Below are 22,813 nucleotides of genomic sequence, written 5' to 3' on the forward strand. Positions count from 1 at the left end.
ACTGATGACCATAGATGTTAAGTCCCATAGTGCTCAGAGCCATTTGAGCCATTTTTAGAAGAACAAGAACGTCTACTTCAGGACTAGCGCAAAAAACGGTGATAATTCTGGTGTGTCATTTCGAAACCTTATGTGACCCGGACACTTACAGACTGTATATTTTTTTAATATGTGTAATATATAAGGGTGTATATAATTTAAAAAGGGGAAATGTTGTTACAAAAAATCTCGAAAAGTTGTTGATCGATTTATTTGAAATTTTTACACGACATTCTAATAAACATTCAGTATCGTGTAAAAATCTGAAGTAAATCAGTCGACGTTTTCGTATATATATACACGGGAAACTGACAGCAAAAACGTCGAATAGAGTTCTTGATTGATTTACTTAAGATTTTTACACGATACTTTAATAAACATTCAGTTGCACCTCGTAGGCTATATATTTTTTTAAAACAACAATGTACAGATTTTCTGTTAAAACCGATTGCGAGGAAGAAAATGAGGGTACGACAGAAGAAAATGATGACCCTCGATTTAGAAAGCATTAGTCTGCTAATGCTATCTGTTGTGTTTTCGACTGCACTACTTGCTTGGAACAAGCAGCTCCATATGTACCGCTAGGAAGAACTGTCTATTACATAAACTGCTTCAATTATTTCATTAACGTTCTTGTCTTCGCATGTAACCAAAATTATAACACCCTGTATCTAGAAAGTCGCTCCTGTGTGTCAGTACTTTCATCCGTCGATGCCTTCAAATGCTGTGCTGTGAATTTGTGGAGCTAGTTTTCTTTCTCACAGCCTTTTTTAACTACAATAGCAAGGCATTTAAACCATTAGACAAATTTTGTCTGGCATATATACAACGTGTACATAAAGTCCGGGAACACTTTCAATTATTTATTGCACAAGAACCAAACATTGCGCAGATATCATGCATATGTCATTTTGAAGAGAAACCCTGAAGGTTTTTTTTTTCATGTGTACCGCCACAGCATAGTTTGGTAATTTGCCAATAGTCAGTGCTAGTCGCAAACATGGCGAGTGCAGGTGCAGAGTGAGCTTTCTGTGTGTTGGAGTTCGACAAAAACAAGTGTGCTACAGCTGTTCAACGTATGTTTAGAACCAAGGACAGTAAGAAGCCACCAAGAAAGAAGGCCATGTACCACTGGCACAACAAATTCGGTACGACGGGTTGCTTGTGCCCGGCAAAGTTCGTGCCCGGCAAAGAGAAGCGAACATCCCAGTGTGAGCGAAGTGAATGTAGAGCGTGTACGAGAGACATTCATAAGGAGTCCAAAGAAATTGGTGTATCGTGCATCCTGTGAACTCGAAATAGCTCCAATGACAGTGTGGAAAGTCCTGCGACAGAAGCTGTCTATAAAACCATTAAAATTGGAGCTTGTGCAGAACTTCAATGGCGACGACAAAGACAAGCGTTTTGAGTTTTGTCCGGAGTTGCAATAATTGAATGAGGATGGGGATGGCATTGTTGATCGCTTAATTTTTAGCGGCGAACCCACTTTTCACACTAATGGGAAAGTTAACAGGCATAAGTGTGGAATCTGGGGTACGACACATCCACACGAATGCATTGGATTTGAGCGTGGCTCCACAAAGGAAAATGTTTTTTGTGCCCTGTCACGTCGAAAACCGTATGAGCCATTCTTCTTTGCCGAGCGCAGTGTCAATGGATATTCCTACTTGGATATGTTGCAGCAATGGCTGATGCCTCAAATGCAATTGGACTCTCCATTCATCTTTCAGCAGGATGCGGCTCTACCCCTTTTTCATCGTGAAGTTCGTGGGTACGTGAACACGTAGCTGCCACATCGATGGAACGGCCTTGCTACAGAAGGGGACAGTTTCATGAAATGGCCTTCTTGATCACCAGATCTCACTCTGTGTGACTTTTTTCTGTGGGAACACATTAAAGATCTGATGTATGTACCGCCTCTACCACTTGATGTAGCAGAGCTCTGGGACAGAATAGAGGAAGCGACTGCCACAGTCGATGATGCCATGGGTACGGCAAGAATTCGATAACCATATTGATGTCTCCTGGGACACTCATGGTTCGCATATCTAATGTTTGTAAAAAAAAGGCTTTCAGAGTTTCTCTTCAAAATGCAATATGTATGACATCTGTGTGATGTTTAGTTCTTGTGCAATAAATAATTTGAAGTGCTCCCAGACTTTATGTACACCCTGTATTCTTTCTCCTCACATATAATATTAAACAAAAATTGTACATACAGCAATGTGCTGTTTTGTTATCTTCTTTGCAGTCGGTTTTAACGGAAAACAGGGAAGTGCTATTTATGGTTTATGGGCTAATGATTAGAATACAACTGCAGCATCTGAATCGTCCGAAACTTTGTAATCCTACTGTTCGCAGGTTAAACTACACGAAATACTGCAGCTAGAGAGATGTCTCTCATACCCCATACACCAATTTACCCAATCATTTTAAGCGACTCCAGTTTCCCATCAGTGTTTTGTTTACAATGATAACAAACATGTCAGAGAGAGAGAGGGGGTGGGGATAGGAGATGGACAGAGGTGGGGAGAGGAAGAAATGGGCATAGAGAGGGGAAGGAAGAGATGGACAGAAAGAGGGGAAGTAGGAGATGGAAAAGGTGGGGGAGAAGGAGAAGAATATGGACAGAGAGAGGATGGAGGAGGAAAGATGGACAGAGGGATGGGGGGAGGAGGAGATTAGGAAGTATATACAGTTCCAGTACACATTTAGCAGTTGTGAAGTATTGCGGCATTCATAATATTATGTATGAATAATGCATATACTTACATTGGTATCCACAGATTTTTATCCAGGATAGAGGAGCAGAACTCTAAAATTATCATGTTTGGTATAAATGACTTGGTCAATTTAGAGGATCAATAGTATTTTCCCGTTACCATCATTTACATAATAGTACAATTGGTTAAATAAAAAATTTACTGGAGTAACAGGAATTCATCTCTATAAGTGTATGAGAATGTTGTAATGAATGAAAATTCTGTATTAAAATTTATCAAATGCATTAAATTCTTATACGATTTGTTCTTTATTGTTGTTATTATTAAGTTGAGTGTTATTTCGATTCTGACGTTACATTGTTCCATGATTTGTTATTCTGTTTCTTTTTTTTTTCGTCACACTAATAACTGTGAACATGCTGACGTATTTCATGTAAGTCACTGAAACGGATTGACAAACTGAGTAAAATAAATAAATAAATATTTGTGAAACCTGAATGCTATTAATGTTGGTATTACGAATTCTGACCAATGGTTTAAAGAACAGAAAAGATACGTGCGGTTTATCAATGAGATAGAGGGAAGTGCTGGAGCGGCCTTAGCTGAAGCTCATCGAGTCGGTTGTAACTGTGAGCATGTAAAGTAAAGGAGAGCTGAACAATGGGTGAAGAAAAGTATGGCAAAAAAGAAGTACAGTCTACCTGGGCTATTGTAGTGCATCCAACTGCTGTACGCAGGTCAGATGTCAGGGACGCAATACGCCGGAGAACTTCCCCACTGAAGGTGTGTGAGCCGGCCGGTGTGGCCGTGCGGTTAAAGGCGCTTCGGTCTGGAACCGCGTGACCGCTACGGTCGCAGGTTCGAATCCTGCCTCGGGCATGGATGTGTGTGATGTCCTTAGGTTTAATTAGTTCTAAGTTCTAGGCGACTGATGACCTCAGAAGTGAAGTCGCATAGTGCTCAGAGCCATTTTTTTTGGAAGGTGTGTGAACTCCTTGGAGCGGAAATCAGACGGCCTCTGTAGAATCACGCTTCTCGGCCGTCTCGCACTCGAGGAGGCATACAATTGTCTCGTAGCTAAACCACGTCACCCTCCAATTGCCATCCTGTTAACTGTTTCGGGAAAAAGCTACACATAACCTTTTTTCCCCATCTGTTTACTAGTTGATATGACGCGACCCACCACAACTTCCTGTTGTGATTTCAACTCTTCATCTGGTTGTGAGTAGCACATAAGCAAGGTACTCAATAATTTGTTGAATACATTCCGATCCCTCTTTTCCCCTACAGTTTTGTCCTATGGAATTCATTCTAGTACTATGTCCTAATACATGTGCTTACGCATGTTCTATCATCCTGTTCCTTCTTTCCGACGGTGTTTTCCGTCACAACGTAGGGGTAAGTAAAGGACAAATGAGAAATCTCCAGCGAGCATGCGATACCATGTCTACTGCGGCGTTGCAGCAGATTTCCTGATAGCGTACAAAATCTAAAAAAAGCGCGTACGATCATAAATCGCTGAAATTCAAGAAATTGAAGTTCTTCTTAAGAAGAATGCATGGCAGGAATGTATCCTCGCGACCCCTGTTTGACTTGCGTACCAACGAAGATGAGAAGCAAGCGAAATAAAAATAAAGCTAAGAAGAATAAAAGAGCAAAGATGAAACGGTTTTTTAAATTGGAGGCATTATTGAAACGATGGAAATCCTGCTTAGCGAGAATTGGTATTAAAGCTAAACAAAACCGAAAAGATGAAAATAAATCTGTACGTATCTCAGAAAAAGTTAATCAGCACCTGCATCTCTGTGAACACGGCGGGCGTCTCCTTCTTTTTCCTGGCCAGTATCACGTGTCTTCACTGGGTCGGCATGTTTCTCGGACTTAGTGGTAGAGGGTGGCCGGATGCCTTTCCTGTCGCCACCCCTTTTTTCCCCACTGACGGAATTTGTCTGCGATTAGTTTTATCCTACATAAAAGCGAGCATACTTGTTTGTAAATGTTTGTGAAACGTACAACTGAGGCGAGACGTGAGGACCAGCCAGGCATTCACCTACTCGTATGTGGGAAATTGCTTAAAAACCACATCCCATCATCACCGAGTGAAGTGGGGTAGTGATTAGTACACAGGACACGGTTTCGGAAGGACGACGGTTCAAATCCGGTCTTTAGGATTTAGGTTTTCCGTGATTTCCTTAAGTCATGCTAGGATCGTTTCTTTGACACGGCACGGCCCACCTCGTTACCTATTCTTGAAACATTCTTAGCTTATGTTCTGTCTCTAATGATGCGCATGCTGATGGGACGTAATCGCCCTTTCTTCATGCCGGCATTCATAGTTAATAGGCCGGCGCGTCTCCCCGAATGCCGAAAGGGGCGTGTTAACGCGCGCGACTATTATCGAGGTGTGTTGCGTTGGGCTTAGAAATCCAGGGAATTAAAGAATAAGCATTATGAAACTAAAAAAAAAAAGTACTTAAATACGGAATAGAAACGAAACAATAACCGAAATAGAGTCTGTTCGAAACTTAATATACGTACATACCTGTGGAAAAAAGGTTTTTTGATAGAAAACATGTAATAATCTGATGCTACACCTGTTGCATCGTAACATGCTTACAAGGAAACGTCACTAACATGACCCCACGTTCTAAGGAGAAAAAAGCACACTAGGAAGATATCAGTTCCAGCAATCGACCCCGCACGAAAATTTGGTCCAACATTCTGACAGCACGCAGTTATGATATTCTGAAAATACAATTTTCAAACTTTCGCGCTCACCAGTTGTCATTCACTCTGCCCCACTGCAGCCGCCTAACGCCCGAACGAGAAGTGCTATACAGTGGAGTGAGTGGGAGGTTTCTGACACACCTTTTTGACATACCGGCAACATGCTCTGTCCATTGTTCAAAGTCAACGGTTTCTAAGCAGCAGCTGTATTTCTTTGCTTTAAACATTTTTATACTGCGTTTCACAAATATCGTATAAGTGACTGGAACGTTTGAGTGTGCCATTAAAGCTGTATCGTAGCGCTATCCAAGTACCAAGTATCAACATCGCTGTTTTGCTTTTTTATTTTTTTTATTTTTCTGCTGGTACCGTTAAAGTGAAATGCATTTGCAGGAGATGCACTGTTCTTCAAAGCGTTTGGCGTGATTAAATCGTAAATCGAAAGTCATTAACTTATAATAATTCCTCAGTTGCTTAGGTCTATTAATTTTGATTTTGAGGCACATATAGAGGGATCCAGAACAATATAAGCACTCTTTGATAATGAGTATTAGTGGAAGAAAATGCTTTACAATTCTTGCACTGGGAGAAGATTATTTTGTGTGTCCAAAGTGACCCCCACTACCAGCCAATCAACGTCGATGCCGTTGAACTGTTGACCGAACTATGGCCGTCAGTGTTACTGGTGTGATAAGCCGCAGAGGACGCCTCGATGGTTTCTCGAAGCTCTTTCAGTGTTGCTGCCTTCTGTTGATAAACTTCATTTTTCACGGTTCCCCGTAGCTAGAAGTCAAGAGGTGTAAGGTCTGAAGACTGGTGGATACTCGACAGCCCCTCTTCGACCCATACATCGTCCTGGTAGACTTTCACCCAAGCAGGCTCTGACAGATCTGTGGTAGTGAGGCGCAGCGTCAGCTTGCTGCAGGTAAAGTCTTTCATTTCCAAACACTTCTCGAATGGCAGGTAAAGTCGATGGTTGCAGTATATGAAGATACACCTTACCAGTTACGGTATCTTCAAAGATGAATGGGCCAATCAAACTGCACGATTACAGACCACAACGCGCATTAACGTCGGGTAGATTAACATGTTTGTCCACGTAGACGTGAGGTTTTTCAGGAGCGCAGTACATGCAGTTATGGCGGTTTACATTACCGTTCAGTTGTAACTGCTCCTCGTCAGACCAGATAACCATCTCTGCGAACCGTTCGTCCTCGCGAAGCATGCCACTCGCAGTACTCCATCCTTCTGCCAGAGTCGTCCTCGTTCATAACGTGTAGCTATCTTGGAATGTACACTTTCTGCTTTGCTGCCTTCAGAATTCGTCGTACGCTCGATCGGCTTCCCCCGCTTTCACGTGCACCCTGGCTCACAGATTTTCGAGGTGACTTAGTGAAATGTTGCAACGCAGCAGCACTGGAACCTGGACTTGCTGACGTCTTCCGTCGGCCAGATCTTTCCTTATGCACGTCCTGAACAGTGCCTTCGGTTTCAGATTCATCCCAAATACGATAAGTTGTTGTACGTTTTGGTGGATAAGTTCCGTACACATTACGCCATTGCCGTTGTTCTTCCATCATGTTTTCCTATTTCCAGTCCCACTTCAGTAAGGCCTCGCGTTGCTCAAAGACAAAACGACGTTGGCTCTGTGAGGAACTAGCGCAATGTTGCAACATTTCTTAATTTCCGACGAATTTCTGCTACAATGGCACGTTATCAAGATTTAAGTGGGTTTGAACGTGGTGTTAGCGGTGGGGCACGACATCTTCGAGGTAGCGATGAAATTGAGATTTTCCTGTGCGACCATTTCACGAATGTACCGTGAATATCAGGAGTCCGGTAAAACATCAAATCTCCAACATCGCTGCAGCCGCAGAAAAATCCTGCAAGAACGGGACGAACAATGACTGAAGATAATCGTTCTACGTGACAGAAGTGCAATCCTTCCTCAAATTGCTGCAGCTTTCAATGCTGGGCCATCAGCGTGCGAACCATTCAACGAAACATCATCGATATGGGCTTTCGGAGCCGAAGGCCCACTCGTGTACACTTGACCACTTGATGACTGAACGACACAAAGCATTACGCATCGCCTGAGCCTGTCAACACCGACATAGGACTGTTGACGACAGGATACATGTTGCCTGGTCGGAAGAGTCTCGTTTCAAATTGTATCGAGCGGATGGACATGTACGGGTATGGGGACAACCTCATGAATCCATGCACCCTGCACGTCAGCAGGAGACTGTTCAAGCTGGTGGAGGCTCTGTAACGGTGTGGGGCGTGTGCTGTTGAAGCGAGTGGGGCCCCTGATACGTCTAGATACGACTCTGGTAGGTGACACGTACGTAAGCGTCCTGTCTGACCACCTGTATCCATTCATATCCATTGTGCTTTCCGACGGACTTGGACAATTCCAGCAGGACAATGCGACACCCCACACGTCCAGAATTGCTACAGAATGGGTCCAGGGACACTCTTCTGAGTTTACATACTTCTGATGGACATGAGCATATTGAGCCTATCAGGGATACCTTGCAACGTTCTGTTCAGAAGAGATCTCCATCCTTTGTACTCTTACAGATTTGTGGACCGTCCTACAGAATTCACGGTGTCATTTACCTCCAGCAGTACTTCAGACATTCGAGTCCATGCCAGGTCGTGCTGCGGCACTTCTGCCCCTACACTATATTAGGCAGGTGTATCACTTACTTTGGCTCTTCATATTTTTTAGCGAAGTTATGTTCCCTTGCTACAGTGGCATCCCAGGAAGCAAGGATTTGTGGAGAAAAGCTGAACCAACGCCTAAGTGTTATTTCTAGAATGAAGAATTATGAGAGTTCACCTGGCACCAGCGTGTAAGTTGTTATGGAACGTCTTAACACTTTAAAACCGTCTGCAGGAGCAAAAGACCAACCCAGACCTGCATGTGAGACTAACATTTGAATTCCGGTTCAACGCTCAGTTTTAAGTAGGTTGTAGTGGGTGTGGACTTGTTGTGGCGAACCAAATGGAACTTATCCATTTGAGACCACCGGAAGATATGCATCTGCTGTACATTCACATCCTCATCGATACCCTGCGAGTCACTGTAAGGTTCGTGGCAGAGTGTGGTTCTTATAATACCGTATATTAAGGTTTCTCCTCGTGTCGTTTATGAATTGTGTCGGAATAATTACTGCTTTTTATACGCATATTCACGGTCTCTGTGAGATGAGTAATTATGGCGCTGAAGAGTAACCCTAATTTTTAACTTAAAAGTTGCTTTTGTACTTCTTCGACTTCCTGGCATTTGAAATGTTTCAGAATTCGTTACTCTCTGCCGTAATCTCGTAGTCCTGTGGCTGTTTACCCGCCCTTCCTTCTAAAAATGATCAAATGTGTGTGAATTGCTAAGGGTCCAAACTGCTGACGTCAGCGGTTGCTAGACTTACACACTAGTCAAACTAATTTTAACTTACGTTAAGGACAACACACACATACCCATGCCCGAGGGAGAACTCGAACCTCCGGCGGGAGGAGCCGCGTAATTCGTGACATGACGCCACTAAGCATGCGGCCACTCCGCGCGGACCTTCCTTCTATACCCTTGATGTCTACTTCTTGCTTGACATGACAAAATCCTACAATTAAGCAGTATTCCACTATAGGATGTACAATTTTTTTGTGAGCTACATCTTTTGTAGAAAAGTAGCTGATGTCCAGTATCTTGGCAATAGATCTAAGCCTGACCTTTGCTTTAATGACAACTGAGCTCATGCGATCCTTCCTCTTCATATCTCTAGACAGCATTATCGCCAGATATTTTTAGCAGATGACTCTAATTGAGCGTAATTAATAGCGCAGGGAAAGGCACAGCTTTACATCAAAAGACAATTCCTAGTCTTCTCTGAATTTTGTTGAAATCAAACTGCTCCTTATGTAAACACCCGTAATCAGGCTTTAGCCCAAAATATTAATTTGTGGGAAAATAAAAGTACAAAGAATCCATTTCTCTTGTTCTTTTTATTTTGTTTCTTATTATTTATTCACATTCCATTGGGATGTGTTGCCAGCAGCCCGGATCCTTCTGTTCAGGTAATCATAATAAAATATTAATCAAGACGTAAAACTAGCATTTGTAGAAGAAAACGATGAAGACGAGACGACTGACGTGACGGTGAAGACGTACTTAGGTTTATGGCCTATAAGGACGATAGTGGTGCAGGTGCCTGGTAAGCGTCCTAGGGTTCTGGATGACTGAAGGGGATATTATGTGCAAAAAGAATGGCGTCTGTATAGGGGAAGGACATAGTAGATGCGATGAAGGTATCAGAAACTCGGTGCGATTGCACATGGAATTTTTTTGGAATGGATCTGAAATACAGTATAAGGTCGCTACGATCGGTAGGTTTCTGGGAAGGTCTCCCAGCCTCGATGAGGAAGACGTTTATAATAACCCTGGAAAAGGGTGTTAAATGTTTGGATATGGAGGCAGGAGCAATTTACCCACGTTTCCTATTGTCTTTTATTTGGTGCTTCTCGCCCCCATACTAACAGTGGTGGGCTTTCAGCACTAACAGTAACATCCAATCTGATGTTCGGCGCTCTGTAACCCATGGGGAGGGCCAAAAGTCACGAAGGGGCTATAAGTGTGAACAACTTTTTCATTTGTTCTTTTCTCCTATACCTACTTCAAATTATGTAAGAGGAAATCAACTGAAAAGATTGACGTCAATGAAGAACTGCAAATTATCCTACATAAGACATAGTTTGTAATGTTCTAGAAATTCTTACCATTTTTGGGAACAATAAGTGTAACGTTATTTTATTTCCGACAATGGATGAGAAATGTGCAGAACTCCCATTCTTGGTCTTTAAGGCTGTCAAATATCAGTGGAAACCGATGATAAGTAAAAAGGTTATTCACAGTGACAACCCCTTCTTAACTTTTGGCCCACCCTGCGTAACGAACAATTCAACTGTTGCATGGACTACAGCTGCGGTTCCAAGTTCAGTTTACGTGGGTTGGGGAGTCATAATTTGGTAACGATTTGTTACAAAAAAAGTTTTGTCATTGGCACATTTGTTACAGTAGCGAAAAGGTCATGGGTTCGTTGACCCCAAAAGGTAACAGGAAACATGAGAAAAAGTGAAAGAAAGTAACAAATTAGTGCTATGATAGGTAAGGAAAAGCAAGATGAAAGGCTAACATATTTTACGATTTATCTAATACAGCACCAAACAGTTAGAAGATATTGTAGACACTAGGTGTCAGACGATGTGTAGCCTACTATCGTGTCACAGTGAAATTTTATGTAGGATCTCGCTTATTTTCAGCAAACTGTCGCGTTTAAACTGCAGACGCAAGCAGCTAAAAGGTTGACGTAAATGAAAAACTGGAAAGTATCCTGCATAAGACACAGTTTGTAATCTTCTAGAAATTCTTACTATTCTCTAGAACGATTAAGTGTCTCATTTTATTTTTCAACAATTGAATGAAAAATGTGCAAATTGATTACGTAAAATATGCTTGTTTTCAATACTTTTACCGCCCTCTTCTTCCTTATTCCATGTGCGCGTAATAAGCTACCGGCAATTTCAGTTTAATATGTCAAACACGTCGTTTCATTGCTTTCTGGGTATTCACAGTTGTACACATCACGTCATTCTAACGTAAACCATGGTTAATGAAGAGAGAGAGAGAGAGAGAGAGAGAGAGAGAGAGAGAGACCGCGTTTGCTTGTGTGAAGCTTTTTGCGCCATCTGTGAGCGAAAGGAGTAACTACTGCGACTGTAGCGCTTCCATCTGCCTTCCCGAGGAATAGAGGTCGACTTTAAACTCCTTTCGGTGTTCCGGCCTTGCATAAAAGCTTGGTACAGATTTGGTACCCACGTCAATAATTTTTATCCATACGTAATAGCTCGTCTGTTTTTATGGAGACATAGGTAATATTCTGTTTCCTTCCTCACAATGTTATTCCTCCAACTCGGAGCAGTAGTTCAGAAACTAACAATAAGAGTGCCGTTCAAATTTGTGTCTTGTATTCTGTTTGAAATATTCGACGATTTGCATAAAATGTGTTGTGATGAATGCCAGGATTGTTTATGCAACTTGCCCGCCACCAATTCTCTTACAGTTGTTGTGTAAGGACCTGCATAAAATGTGTTGTGATGAATGCCAGGATTGTTTATGCAACTTGCCCGCCACCAATTCTCTTACAGTTGTTGTGTAAGAACCTGGATGAAAAGTCAGTAAACTCTAACCTTTCTCATGATTTATTTTGTTTAGATTTCGTGGGAAAGACTAAGCGTCAGTATTGCCACGTTCATAATGTATCATACATCCCGCATGAATCAAAAACAGACGAACTCGAACATATGCATATTTTTCTCACTCAATGAAAGCTGTAGTTTGTTCTGGAATCATAGTCAGTAGTAGTGTATTTCCTTATTCACGGCAGCAGAAAAGCATGGACGAGATAAACGCATTTTACCTTACTTTCAAAGGTTACAATGCATGAAAAATATTTATCTCTGTTTTCCACATCATGGTGTAGATACCAGAATCGACGGAGTAACTTAGGTTCAGTGACTGTTGCAACATTATGTATTATTTGCTAATTTATGCTGATGATGTAATCCAGTATATAACAGTTCTTGTCATCAAGATGTCATGAAATGATGTGGCGAAATCCAATTTTGCTCCTTGTACTTTTTCTGGACTGAAATTAAATGAAAACTTCCGCTCATAGCTGAATATGTATAAAAGCTACGATACATAATGTGGCTAGGTATTTTAAATGGGAGGAATTTCGTAATGGAACACAGGAAAAACTTTCTCCATGCGTAATGTAAACATTTCAGCACTTATATTTATTCTGTTTTGCTTTGAATAAAGTTCCTTAATCATATTTTTTACCTTTTTAATTTAATCTAATTTTATTTAGCCCGACGCGGATCAGCAATCAGCAAACTAGCTCAGTACTCAGGGTGGTTACGGGTTTATAAATAATTATTGTCTCTCTCTTGAATCATCACAGATATTCTTCAATATATATATATATATATATATATATATATATATATATATATATATATATATATATATCAAAAGTATAGTTAAAACTCACGTGCTTATAGCACCAGATAATATTTCGTATGTCAGTTCAATGTGAAGTAATAAAATCCATAACTCCAGATCGTGGTTTCGTCTCGAATGCCAATATAAGATAACAAGCATAATCTTTTGCAGATGAAATCTTGTACTAGAACTAGAATCCTGTGACCAGGCCTTTCTGCCTGCGATGTTATCTCGAAACCTAGAGAAAAACTGAAAGTGAAATTTATTAAATTATTTGTAGCGGCCGCACAGCTCGTGGAATCTGAACGAAAGTTTAGTGTCCTAACCGGCGGCACGTCTCGAAGATGAGATGAAAGAAAATTACTAATTATTTTCTAGTATGGTGCCTAACAATGGTCAATGTTCCGTTAAGGCCACGTCTGCTCAGGACAAGCAAGGTTTAGGTTTACAAATAGTTATGTACCGTACATAGGTTCGAAATCAGGAACAACTATATTTTAGTTTCGTTTACAACTTACATAGACTGTTACAGCAAGATGAACCTCAGGCAATCGTTCTCTCCTCTACGAGGCCAAGAGCTGGAAAAAAAAAAAAATACACTCACAGAATCTTGAAGGTTTATGGAATATATTGCAACACAATGCATTTGTTTATTCTTTGGTATAGATCGTCAGCTACTCATACAATAATTATCACTATATGGCATTTACAAATTTCAGATTCGTGACACCCCAGTAGATACAGTACACCTTTTTTTTCAGAAGCGTAGTGAAGTATTAGCGGGACCGGAAAGTAACGTCGATTCTGCGCGTGTCGACATTTGTTTGTCATTAGTAGCTCATCTTGTACTACAATGTCTCGCCAAGGACATTTTAAGGTTAGAGTAACTTGTTTGCCACAGCTTTTCGTAAGGGCAGTATCACAGCAGTTGCTACCAAAAATATTTACAATGTTTATCGAAGTGCATAAGACGTTCCTAAGTACCAAAGGCGGTTTTCTAAGTTCAAATACCGTAATTTTGATCTTTCCGATTCGTGTCGTTCAGCAAAACACTACTAACCAACCTTGATCGGCCACCTAGAACATTTCAGCAGGTAGGCGACAAACGAAGCTAACCGATCCACCACATGCAACTTAGTGCTTCAGCGATACAGAAGCGTTTTTTGATCGCTTGAACATTGGTGATGAAAAATGAATCCTCAGTGATGGCCCAAAACTCAAAGGGCAATGGCTCTCTCCGAAAGAACCGCCACGAAATACAGCTAAGCCAGGATTACATCGAAAAGACGCGCTTTTGCTTGTTCGGTGGAATATTCGCAGAGTCGTTCATTTTGAAATGCTGAAACCTGGACAATATGCAGACTCTTAGTGTGAACAGACGGATCGTGTAAATCAGTCATTAATTGGAAAGCGCCCAGCGACTGTCGACAGAAAATGTGTTATTCTGCAACACGACAGAGCATGACCACACTGCAACCTTGGAAAAAATTAATATCGATATTGAGCCCGATCGCTGCAACATTTTCTGAGTGGAAAAAATGTGAAAATGGCACCTCCAAGTATATCTGTCCAAACCAACTGATTTTTGTCGATCCGGCACTATAAGTTTTCACAAGGGCGACTGCAACACTGATTAGAAATAAAAACTTGTTAACTATTCATCTGTTTGAATTTAATTTAAAAAATGACATTGCTTTCCGGTTTCCCTAATAGCTGAAATTTGCAATAGTTTTATTCACAAAAAAATTAGTCACAAAGTTGCCCAGTTTCTGCTGGTAACCAACCATCGTCAGAAATAAAAAAAGCGCAGAAAAGACACAATGCGGATAATTACTGTAAAATATAAGATCACACGTGGCCCTGTAAACTACCTGAAGGGCGTATGTTTCGTCCAGCATGTGCGCACTTTTTTACCTCATATTTCTCACTAAGTATTTATATATTGTTCCGGTTCTTTTTAGTTCTGATGTCTGATTAGCATTTGAAACCAGTGAACGTTGTTATAAATTTTTGCAGTGAACAAAATTTGAGTACAACATTTTTGAATATTAGATTGTTTGCTTGTTAGACAACGTCTAGTTTCATGCACATTTCACGCAGCCCAAGCTGACGCTCGGCACGACGGCTGATTAGAGAGACTGTAAATGCGTAACGCCCTTGAGATCGCTACCATCAGCCACCGCGCCGAATGTCACGCTGAATGCATAAATAGTAGCCGTAACTTGACAGTTGTACGTTATATGCAAATATCAAGTTGTGTAATGGTAAAGTGAAAAATGCTATTATTGTTTGAGACTGGCGTGACAGCTGGCTCACGTTTGTTTGTGTGTGTGTTTTCAGGTTGCTGGTTGAATATCTGCCGCCACTGATGCCCGACAGCAACACTACGTCTATCTACAGAGATCAGCAGGCTGCCAACCGGCATAAGAAGCTCAGATGAAAGGAACGCCTAATATATTTATTTATTTATTTATTTATACAGTCACTGGTTATTTATTTTTAAAAATAATTTGATTTACGGACAAGTGTAAATAAAAGTATTTTCTTATCAAATGTGTTGAGCTTTTCTGATGTCGAACTAGGATTTCCTTTTCTGGTGTGAATGCCAAGCAGAAGAATGATCAGAACTAAATTATTTTGTTCCTCATCCCCAAACAAGGAGAATAAACCAGATATTACAGATGGAAGCACATTCAGATTTGGTACAATGTTTTACATAATTCTGGAAAAAAGAACTAATGTGGTTGGCATTTTCTCTTCTGTGAAATTAGTTTCAAACTTAGGGCCTAGAAAACATTAAAGACTTCCTACTCTGTACCATTCTGCAAAACTGTCGATGGTATGTCAGATGGTATTTTATAGTGACCCACAATTCAGGACTCAAGCCCATTGGCTTCATCGGCAATATCTCGATAAAATATGCTACACGCATTAGAAAACGTGTCGTAGCAATGAGTGATTCAAGATACATTATTAAAACTTTTAAACCGAATAATGCGTGGAACTCTGTACTCAGAAACGAAAGTTGACCTGAACCTACGCACATGAACACCCGAGTCCCGAATAAAAGTGGACGATTCCTACTTGCACCTCCATCATACGTTGGTCAGTGACTCTGGAGACATTTGCCATAGTCGTGGACGGATGTAGCACGACAGTCAGGAGAAATAAAAAATGTTATGGCCAATTATCATCAGCCATTTGATAGTGAAACGTCTCCTTTGAAAAATTATACATGACTGTGTTTAAACCGACACACAATATTTTTTTTTAGCGCAACGCAATCTGACTTTCAAAAATCCCTACAAAATAATGGCCCTGACTAACAATAACCTATACCTTTCACAAATCACTTACCTCACAAAAATCTTCGTTACTCGAACTACTGCAATACAGCGAGGGCCACTACTGCCAGTTAAATAAAAGATTCAAACTACTGAAGGCACTAACTACTAATAGGCATAGTTAGCAAATGAAAGATTTTGATAGAGAACAAACAATGTATTTACCTCAATAGTGTTCAAAAGTCATAATGTATATAGCAGTTCATGACATCCAGTCTTACAAATTTCAAAACTCCGCCATCTCTCCCCACATCCACCACTGCTGGCGGCTCACCTCCAACTGCGCAACGCTACGCGCTGTTAACATCCAGCTGCCCAACACTACAATGGCGAGTATTACAACAATGCTAACCAGCCACTGACTGCACACAGCACAGCCAGTGATTTTCATACAGAGCGCTACGAGGCGTTACCAATATAAAAAATCTGAACAGCCTACTTACATAGCCCCCATGCTCCCCACAAAAAATTTTACAAATTGTTTTGGGCAGTGGCCAATAATGATTTGATAAAATTTTTCATAATTACAATAACAAAGATATCAAATGCACACACTTATTGATACAATGTTGGTCAAAAGTTAAAATTTTCTCACAGTCCATAAAGACAGTCCAGATTGTTCATCACAGTAAAATTGCAGTGTTTTTCTCAAAGTCTGAGCAGTAAAAGAAAATGCACACAGATGTAGTGGATTTCCATGCGGTCTTGAAGAAGTAGTGTTGTCCTTCCAACAGAAAGACAATGCTGACTCTTGACATGCTGACAGGTAATGGGTCACAACAGAGCAAACCCACAGCAGAGCCAGTCGAAGTTTTGAAGAATATTGGTAGGTAGGTCATCACAGAGCAGACCACTGTAGTCCTGTTAGAGATTACTATATTGGTGGGCCACCAGAGGTGCAGACCCACTGCAGTCCTTGTAGAAATAATGGTGCTGGTGAATCAGCAAAGGTGTAGACCCACTGTAGTCCTTGTAGAAATAATGGTATTGGTGGATCATCAAAGGTGTAGACCCACTGTAGTCCTTGTAGAGATGGCCAGCAGCCATCTGCTGCGACTGTGCAGGTGCACAATCACCATCAAAGAGTCTTGCGGACAATATAGCAAGTCCATAACCACCACTTGTGCACTCACAAAGTTTTTGGAATTGTCCTTAGAACCAGCAATGCTGTTATCCAGTCCCTTGCTGAATTATTAACACACGTGCAAACACTAACAGTCCCTACTTCTCACATATTGTCCATATACTATGACCAACAGAAACATGTGCAGTGAAATGGAATTTACAAGTTAATAATATGATGAACTGGTGTCAATTACAATTTTATAACATAAGAACACTATTACAAAAGTACAAAATACATCATTAAAGAACACAACAATACAGATAACATTTGTAGTACAGGCTTTACAAAAGAATCGAAATAACATATACATCAGTGTTACAGGAATTATGACATAAGTACATACATAAAAGATCAGAATAACTTATGAAACATCAACTTCACACATGAGCAACAAAACAGAACAGATAAATAATGTCTAAACATCTTTAAAAAGTAAATAACGTAGTATTAGAAAAATTCTACAATATAACTCTCATCAGCTAAACACATAAAGACAGGAAAAACACAAATAAACAAGGGTACACAAACACATAGCAGAATAACACAAGAGGAAAGTGTAGGGTTTGTTTTCAATGTAACATTTGGTACTGCAGTCCAACCCACAACTTCATTCGATAGATCTTTCGTCTTATTTCAACATTTGTTTCCACCAAAAAAATCCTATCCAAGCATGCTTTCTGTATTTATATGTTCACATATTTCTTACCTCATTATTTATTTGCCATTATCTTACCTCATCATTTATTTCCAAGAAAATCCTACCTAAACCTGTTGTCCCTAAACCCTACTTTTTTGGTTCATATCCTCTTTCAAAACACTTTTTTGGCCAAACCATTTTCTTATAGCTTCTCAATGCATTTCTTCCAATTCATCACAACTTGTTCTCTTATATGGCCTACCCCATCTTAAGCTAACTTAAATCTACTGAGCTCAGATGCTAAAGTAAGGGACGAGGCAATGCAGCAGCACAAAACAATTAACACAAACAGCAATGACAAAAAATGCAGATTTGCAAAGCAAGCAGCATTATAGAAATTAGAAAAGCAATTGCAATATTACAACTAATATAAGGCAATGTGCAGCAAACAAGAAAAATAAATCAGTAGTAAAACTGGCTTAACAGAGTAATACAAAGTGAAATTCAGTAGCACTATGCCTGGCAAACAGCAGCAGCAAATGCAAAACTTATATCTAAACATGACATAGCTCAAGCAGCAAAAATATTACAGTAAAAACGGCCATGTTTAATACCTATGTCACATCTTAACACTAGGGTGATGCATCACAAGAACTTACGCTAGCAGATAAGTTACCAAATCGTAAAAAAATTATTTATGCAATTCCTGTGAAGGGAAATGTCTATTTATGTGCCCTCGTTTTCTTGGAAGTAGATCATAAATTTATAATTGGCTGGATCTGTAGGCATAAAATAACTATATTAGTACATCTATTAAATTTTATTTTAACCAATGCTGCAGTGCAGCTAGAAACTAGATATTAAACAAAATGAGTAAATAAATACATAAATCAAGCCATATGACATTTCACTCAAGTAGCAAGACAATAGCTGTGAAATGTTTCTCATCGTTTCACTAGGCATTTTAGTAAATATCATAAATTAAGAGCTCCACAGTATAATCATATGTTTTCAAGTTTGAGCGTGTCGTATTTGCGATGATTTCTACAAAGGAATGTCAATAGCGAGGATAATGGCCTCCCCATTTTTTTTTTACCTGTGCCTCTGAAAAGGCACACACTAATGGCTTTTTCTCCAGGCGTCTGACACAGCTGGCCACTCAAGACGCATTGCGTCAAGGTCACTTGGCTTTCTTACCGAAGTATTTACGACACCAGTTTGCACAACAGTGACAGTCTCATATAAAAAATTTCACAGGTCTAGAATTTGCGTTACAAATATGTAGAAACAAAATCCTGTAAATATAACAGTGTCCAAAATATTTTCGCCCGCATTGTGATACATTCACGCATATACACACATTTCATAATTCTTAAAGTACGATTCTTGGTTTCCAACAATCTTTTTCACAAACCAGAGTCCCTAACCATTACTCATTATTCCTTACCTTATTACACTTCTTCAATATTTCATCTTAATAAATTAGTAGCATAATCAAATTCCCCATATAACATCAGCTTATTGATCATGAACATACCTCAACAGCATAATACACATCGTCGTCGTAAAAATAACATCATAACACCTCAGTCAAATCTCAAAATCGTCGTAGCTTCCTCCAATAATATCAAAACCTAAAGAAAATTCTCTGCTCATTTCAATAGTGTCATCTACCTCAAACATACTTTAAAAATCATGATCTCATACCAAATACATCATTCAAAGCTCTCATAGTATCACAATGGTTCCGAAAAAATATGAACAGTTCACAAAGTACAAACAACATACAATTTCGTAAGTGTGATGTTATCGAATGGTGTAATTATGTAAACATCTGTCACTGATGTAGTAAAAAAGACATGTTTGTCTCTCTCAGGTAAATAATCAGATAGCTGTGTAATTATGTGTTAGAGAAATATGGTACCGATGTGTAAAGTTGTGTAAGCAAATGCCATATTAGCTAGGGCTCCTTGTGCTTGCCAAACACATGATACACAAAGTAAGCGTGTACCCCCCTGAGGATTAATGTAATTATACCCTCAGGTGTTACAGATTATTGCAATGGAATAAAATGTATCACGGAAAACTTTCTTTGTAATTCAAAAACCTTTAAAAATAAATGTTTTAAGTATAAAATTAACAGTCAAATGCGTATCCTGTAGTGCTAAATTGTGCGTCTTGTTGCAGCATAATCTCTGTCATTACTTAATCGTAAAAAATGTGCCAAGTGTCGTAATTATCGTCGTCCGTAAGCAAAGTTCTGTGGAAGTCAATGTACTTACCACATGATAAACAAAAGTGAAATGCTTTGCTTATAGATATATTACTTATTACGCTTATTGCCGTGATGAAGAAAGTACTGTGCTGTAACGTATTGTTGTGCTACGGAAAAGGCAGTCTCATTGTAGCTATACCACAAAAGTCACTACTAAAACATGTTTTACTATCCAGAATAAATACAGAAAAACTGTGCACATATAAAACAGAAACACTGAAAAAGCTACATTGTAAATTGTCACTCATTAGTAGCGTCGTGATAAAATCGTGTAGCTGTCACATAAACTAACCACTGTGTCATCTGGTATCTCACTGAAAGTACTTTAAATCCAGAATTTATTTTCAAGTAAACCAAAATGTTGCATGAAAATCTCATTAGCAGTGCCGGTATATGTTCTAAGTATGTGAGCCTTATAGTCGTTACGTGATCGTGCAACTAGCAAGCAAGAATGTACAAATAACAACATTGTGTCATCTGTTCACTATAACAATGCATTCGTAATTTCTGTTTAAATAAGTTCTCTTGGTTCTTGACTGGATGTTTAACTTCAAACACTGTTGCATGTTAACAGATTCTAAGTCTGACAAAGCATACTGGTAATGTAAAGTGAAAAGTTATATGGCAAAGACAAAGTTAAAAAGCAGATTATCTTTCAATAAACGGTTTTACATGTGAAATGTGGTGTAAACCTTTACTCTTCCTAGTACGCACAGTTTCAACTTCAACGCAATTATCATGTGGTATACGTCTGTAAACTAGAAAGAATTTGTGACTCAAGTGTTTCTTCTTATGTGACAATGAATGAGCTTTAATGAGAACTTTCTGACCAATATATAATTTCTTTGCATTTGCTTTACCGTGTAGTTTTCTCCTTTTGTCTGCTGCAGATTTTATATTTTTAATAGCCAAATCAATTATGTCTTTGTGTCGAAGTTTACGTGTATTCGGGAAAGGTACAAGCTCTCTGATTCTGTTCGGTGGTTCTTCATTCTTCAGCACAAGAGTAGGTGGTAAAGCAGTGGAGTGATGAGGCATTTCATTCAGCACGTTTTGAAATAAGTGTAAATATCTGTCCCAATGCTGATGCTTTCTGTGACAATAAAGTCTGCAAAGCTTATTGATTTCTTTCATAATCCGTTCGGAGGGGTTACAATGTGGTGAGTGCAATGAAATAAAAACAGGTTTGATTTTATGGTTCCGAAGCATGCGTGACCAAACACCAGATCTGAATTGAGGTCCGTTATCTGAAATGACTTTACTAACGTGTCCAATTTCACGTAAAATTTTTTTAGCAAAGGCGTTGGATACAGACCTTCCAGTGGCTTTACGTAACGGTGTGAAAGAAACAAATTTTGAAGTAAGTTCAACAGCAACTAGAACGTACGAAAATTCGTTAGATGTTCTGACAAGCGGTCCCAAGAGATCAACAGCAGCAAATTCTTTTAATTTAGAAGGAATGATAGGAAACAATGGAGCACGATGTGAGATAGTAGATGGTTTCGCCTTTTGACACAGTTTACAAATAGACAGGACTCTTCGAATTCTCTTTTCCATATTGTTAAAATAACAAGTCGTTCGAAGAATATGATAACATTTTCGTGGACCAAAATGTGCGTAGCTGAAATGAATGTACCAAATGAGCTTATTAACAAAATCGTCTGGAATGCAAAGCACCCATAGCTTGTCATCAACAGTGCAGCGTTTAAGAGTATGTTGTTTCTAACCAGGTAATAATGCCGAATCTGAGTGTGTGTCTTTTCATGCCATTTACTTTTGATGTCTTTCCAAATCGGATCTTTATCTTGTTCATGAGCAATGTCCTTTAAAGATGTGGTGATGAAGTTTTCAAAGGCTACTTTCTGAATGTAAAGAATACTGAAATTTTTCTCGAGGTTGCCTTCTGTGTTACTTTTCTCAAGCCCAGCCGGTGCGCGTGACAGTGCGTCCGCAACGATGATCTCCTTGCCGGGAATGTAGACTATTGTGAAGTGGAATTCTTGCAGAAACAATGCCCAACGTTTTAACCTGTCATGATTTAATTTTGAAGACATAAGAAATTGTAATGCACGATGATCACTGTATACTTTTACGTGCTTACCAGAAAGAAAGAGACGGAATTTGTTAAATGCCCAAACGATAGCTAAAGCTTCTAATTCAGTAACGGAATAATTTTTTTCAGATTTTGTTAGCACTCGGCTAGCAAAAGCAATGGTTTTCTGAACAGTAGTGTCATTTTCTGTGGCTTCTTGAAATAAATGGGCACCAAGACCGACTTTAGAAGAATCCGTACTAAGGCAGAAATCTTGTGACAGATCTGGATGAGCTAGTATTGGCGCGTTAAGTAGCGATTCTTTCAAAGAATTGAATTCCAACTGTGCTTGTTCGTCCCAGTTCCAAACAGTATTTTTCCCAGTGAGAGAACAAAGTTTTGGTGTAACTAGAATTTGCATATTCGGAAAACGACGGTAAAAATTTAGAGACCTAGAAAACAGCGGACTTGTTTTTTTGTGGATGGGACTGGAATGGCTCTTATTGCTTCTAACTTTTCAGAATCCGGCTGAATGCCTTCAGAAGAAATAATATGTCCCAAAAACTTCACCTTTGTCCTACCGAATTCAGACTTTTCCAAGTTAACTGTAATGCCAGATTCCGCAAAAATATGTAACACGCTGTTGAGGATGCGATTGTGTTGTTCCCATGAGGCTTCTGCTATCAGAATATCGTCCACATATAAGGTGATGTGACGTTTTAAGAACTCAGGTAATATGGAATTTAGCCCGCGAATGAATGCTGCCGAATAAATGTTCAAACCAAAAGGAAGTTTCCGAAACTGATAACAAACGCCGAAACAAAGGAAAGCTGTGTATTTTCTACAT

The 22,813-nt window shown here is 39.6% G+C and overlaps 1 protein-coding gene across 2 annotated transcripts in view; it reads left to right on the top strand.

Annotated features, from left to right (window-relative positions):
* LOC124786607 overlaps positions 1 to 15,105 on the top strand; it is a 156,529-nt gene extending 141,424 nt beyond the window's left edge. Inside the window, exons 1-2 of one of the 2 annotated variants that reach the window (XR_007015964.1) lie at positions 11,288 to 11,417; positions 14,893 to 15,105. Coding sequence is in view for 1 of the 2 variants with exons in the window: in XM_047254277.1 (XP_047110233.1) it covers positions 14,893 to 14,992 (100 nt within the window). In the remaining variant the exon portion in view is untranslated. Of the gene's footprint in view, positions 1 to 11,287; positions 11,418 to 14,892 lie in introns of those variants that run through there. The other variant, XM_047254277.1, reaches the window with a different exon arrangement.
* Positions 15,106 to 22,813: the final 7,708 nt, after the last annotated feature.

Source organism: Schistocerca piceifrons, chromosome 1 (genome assembly GCF_021461385.2).
Source record: "Schistocerca piceifrons isolate TAMUIC-IGC-003096 chromosome 1, iqSchPice1.1, whole genome shotgun sequence".
Taxonomy (NCBI): Eukaryota; Metazoa; Arthropoda; class Insecta; order Orthoptera; family Acrididae; genus Schistocerca; species Schistocerca piceifrons.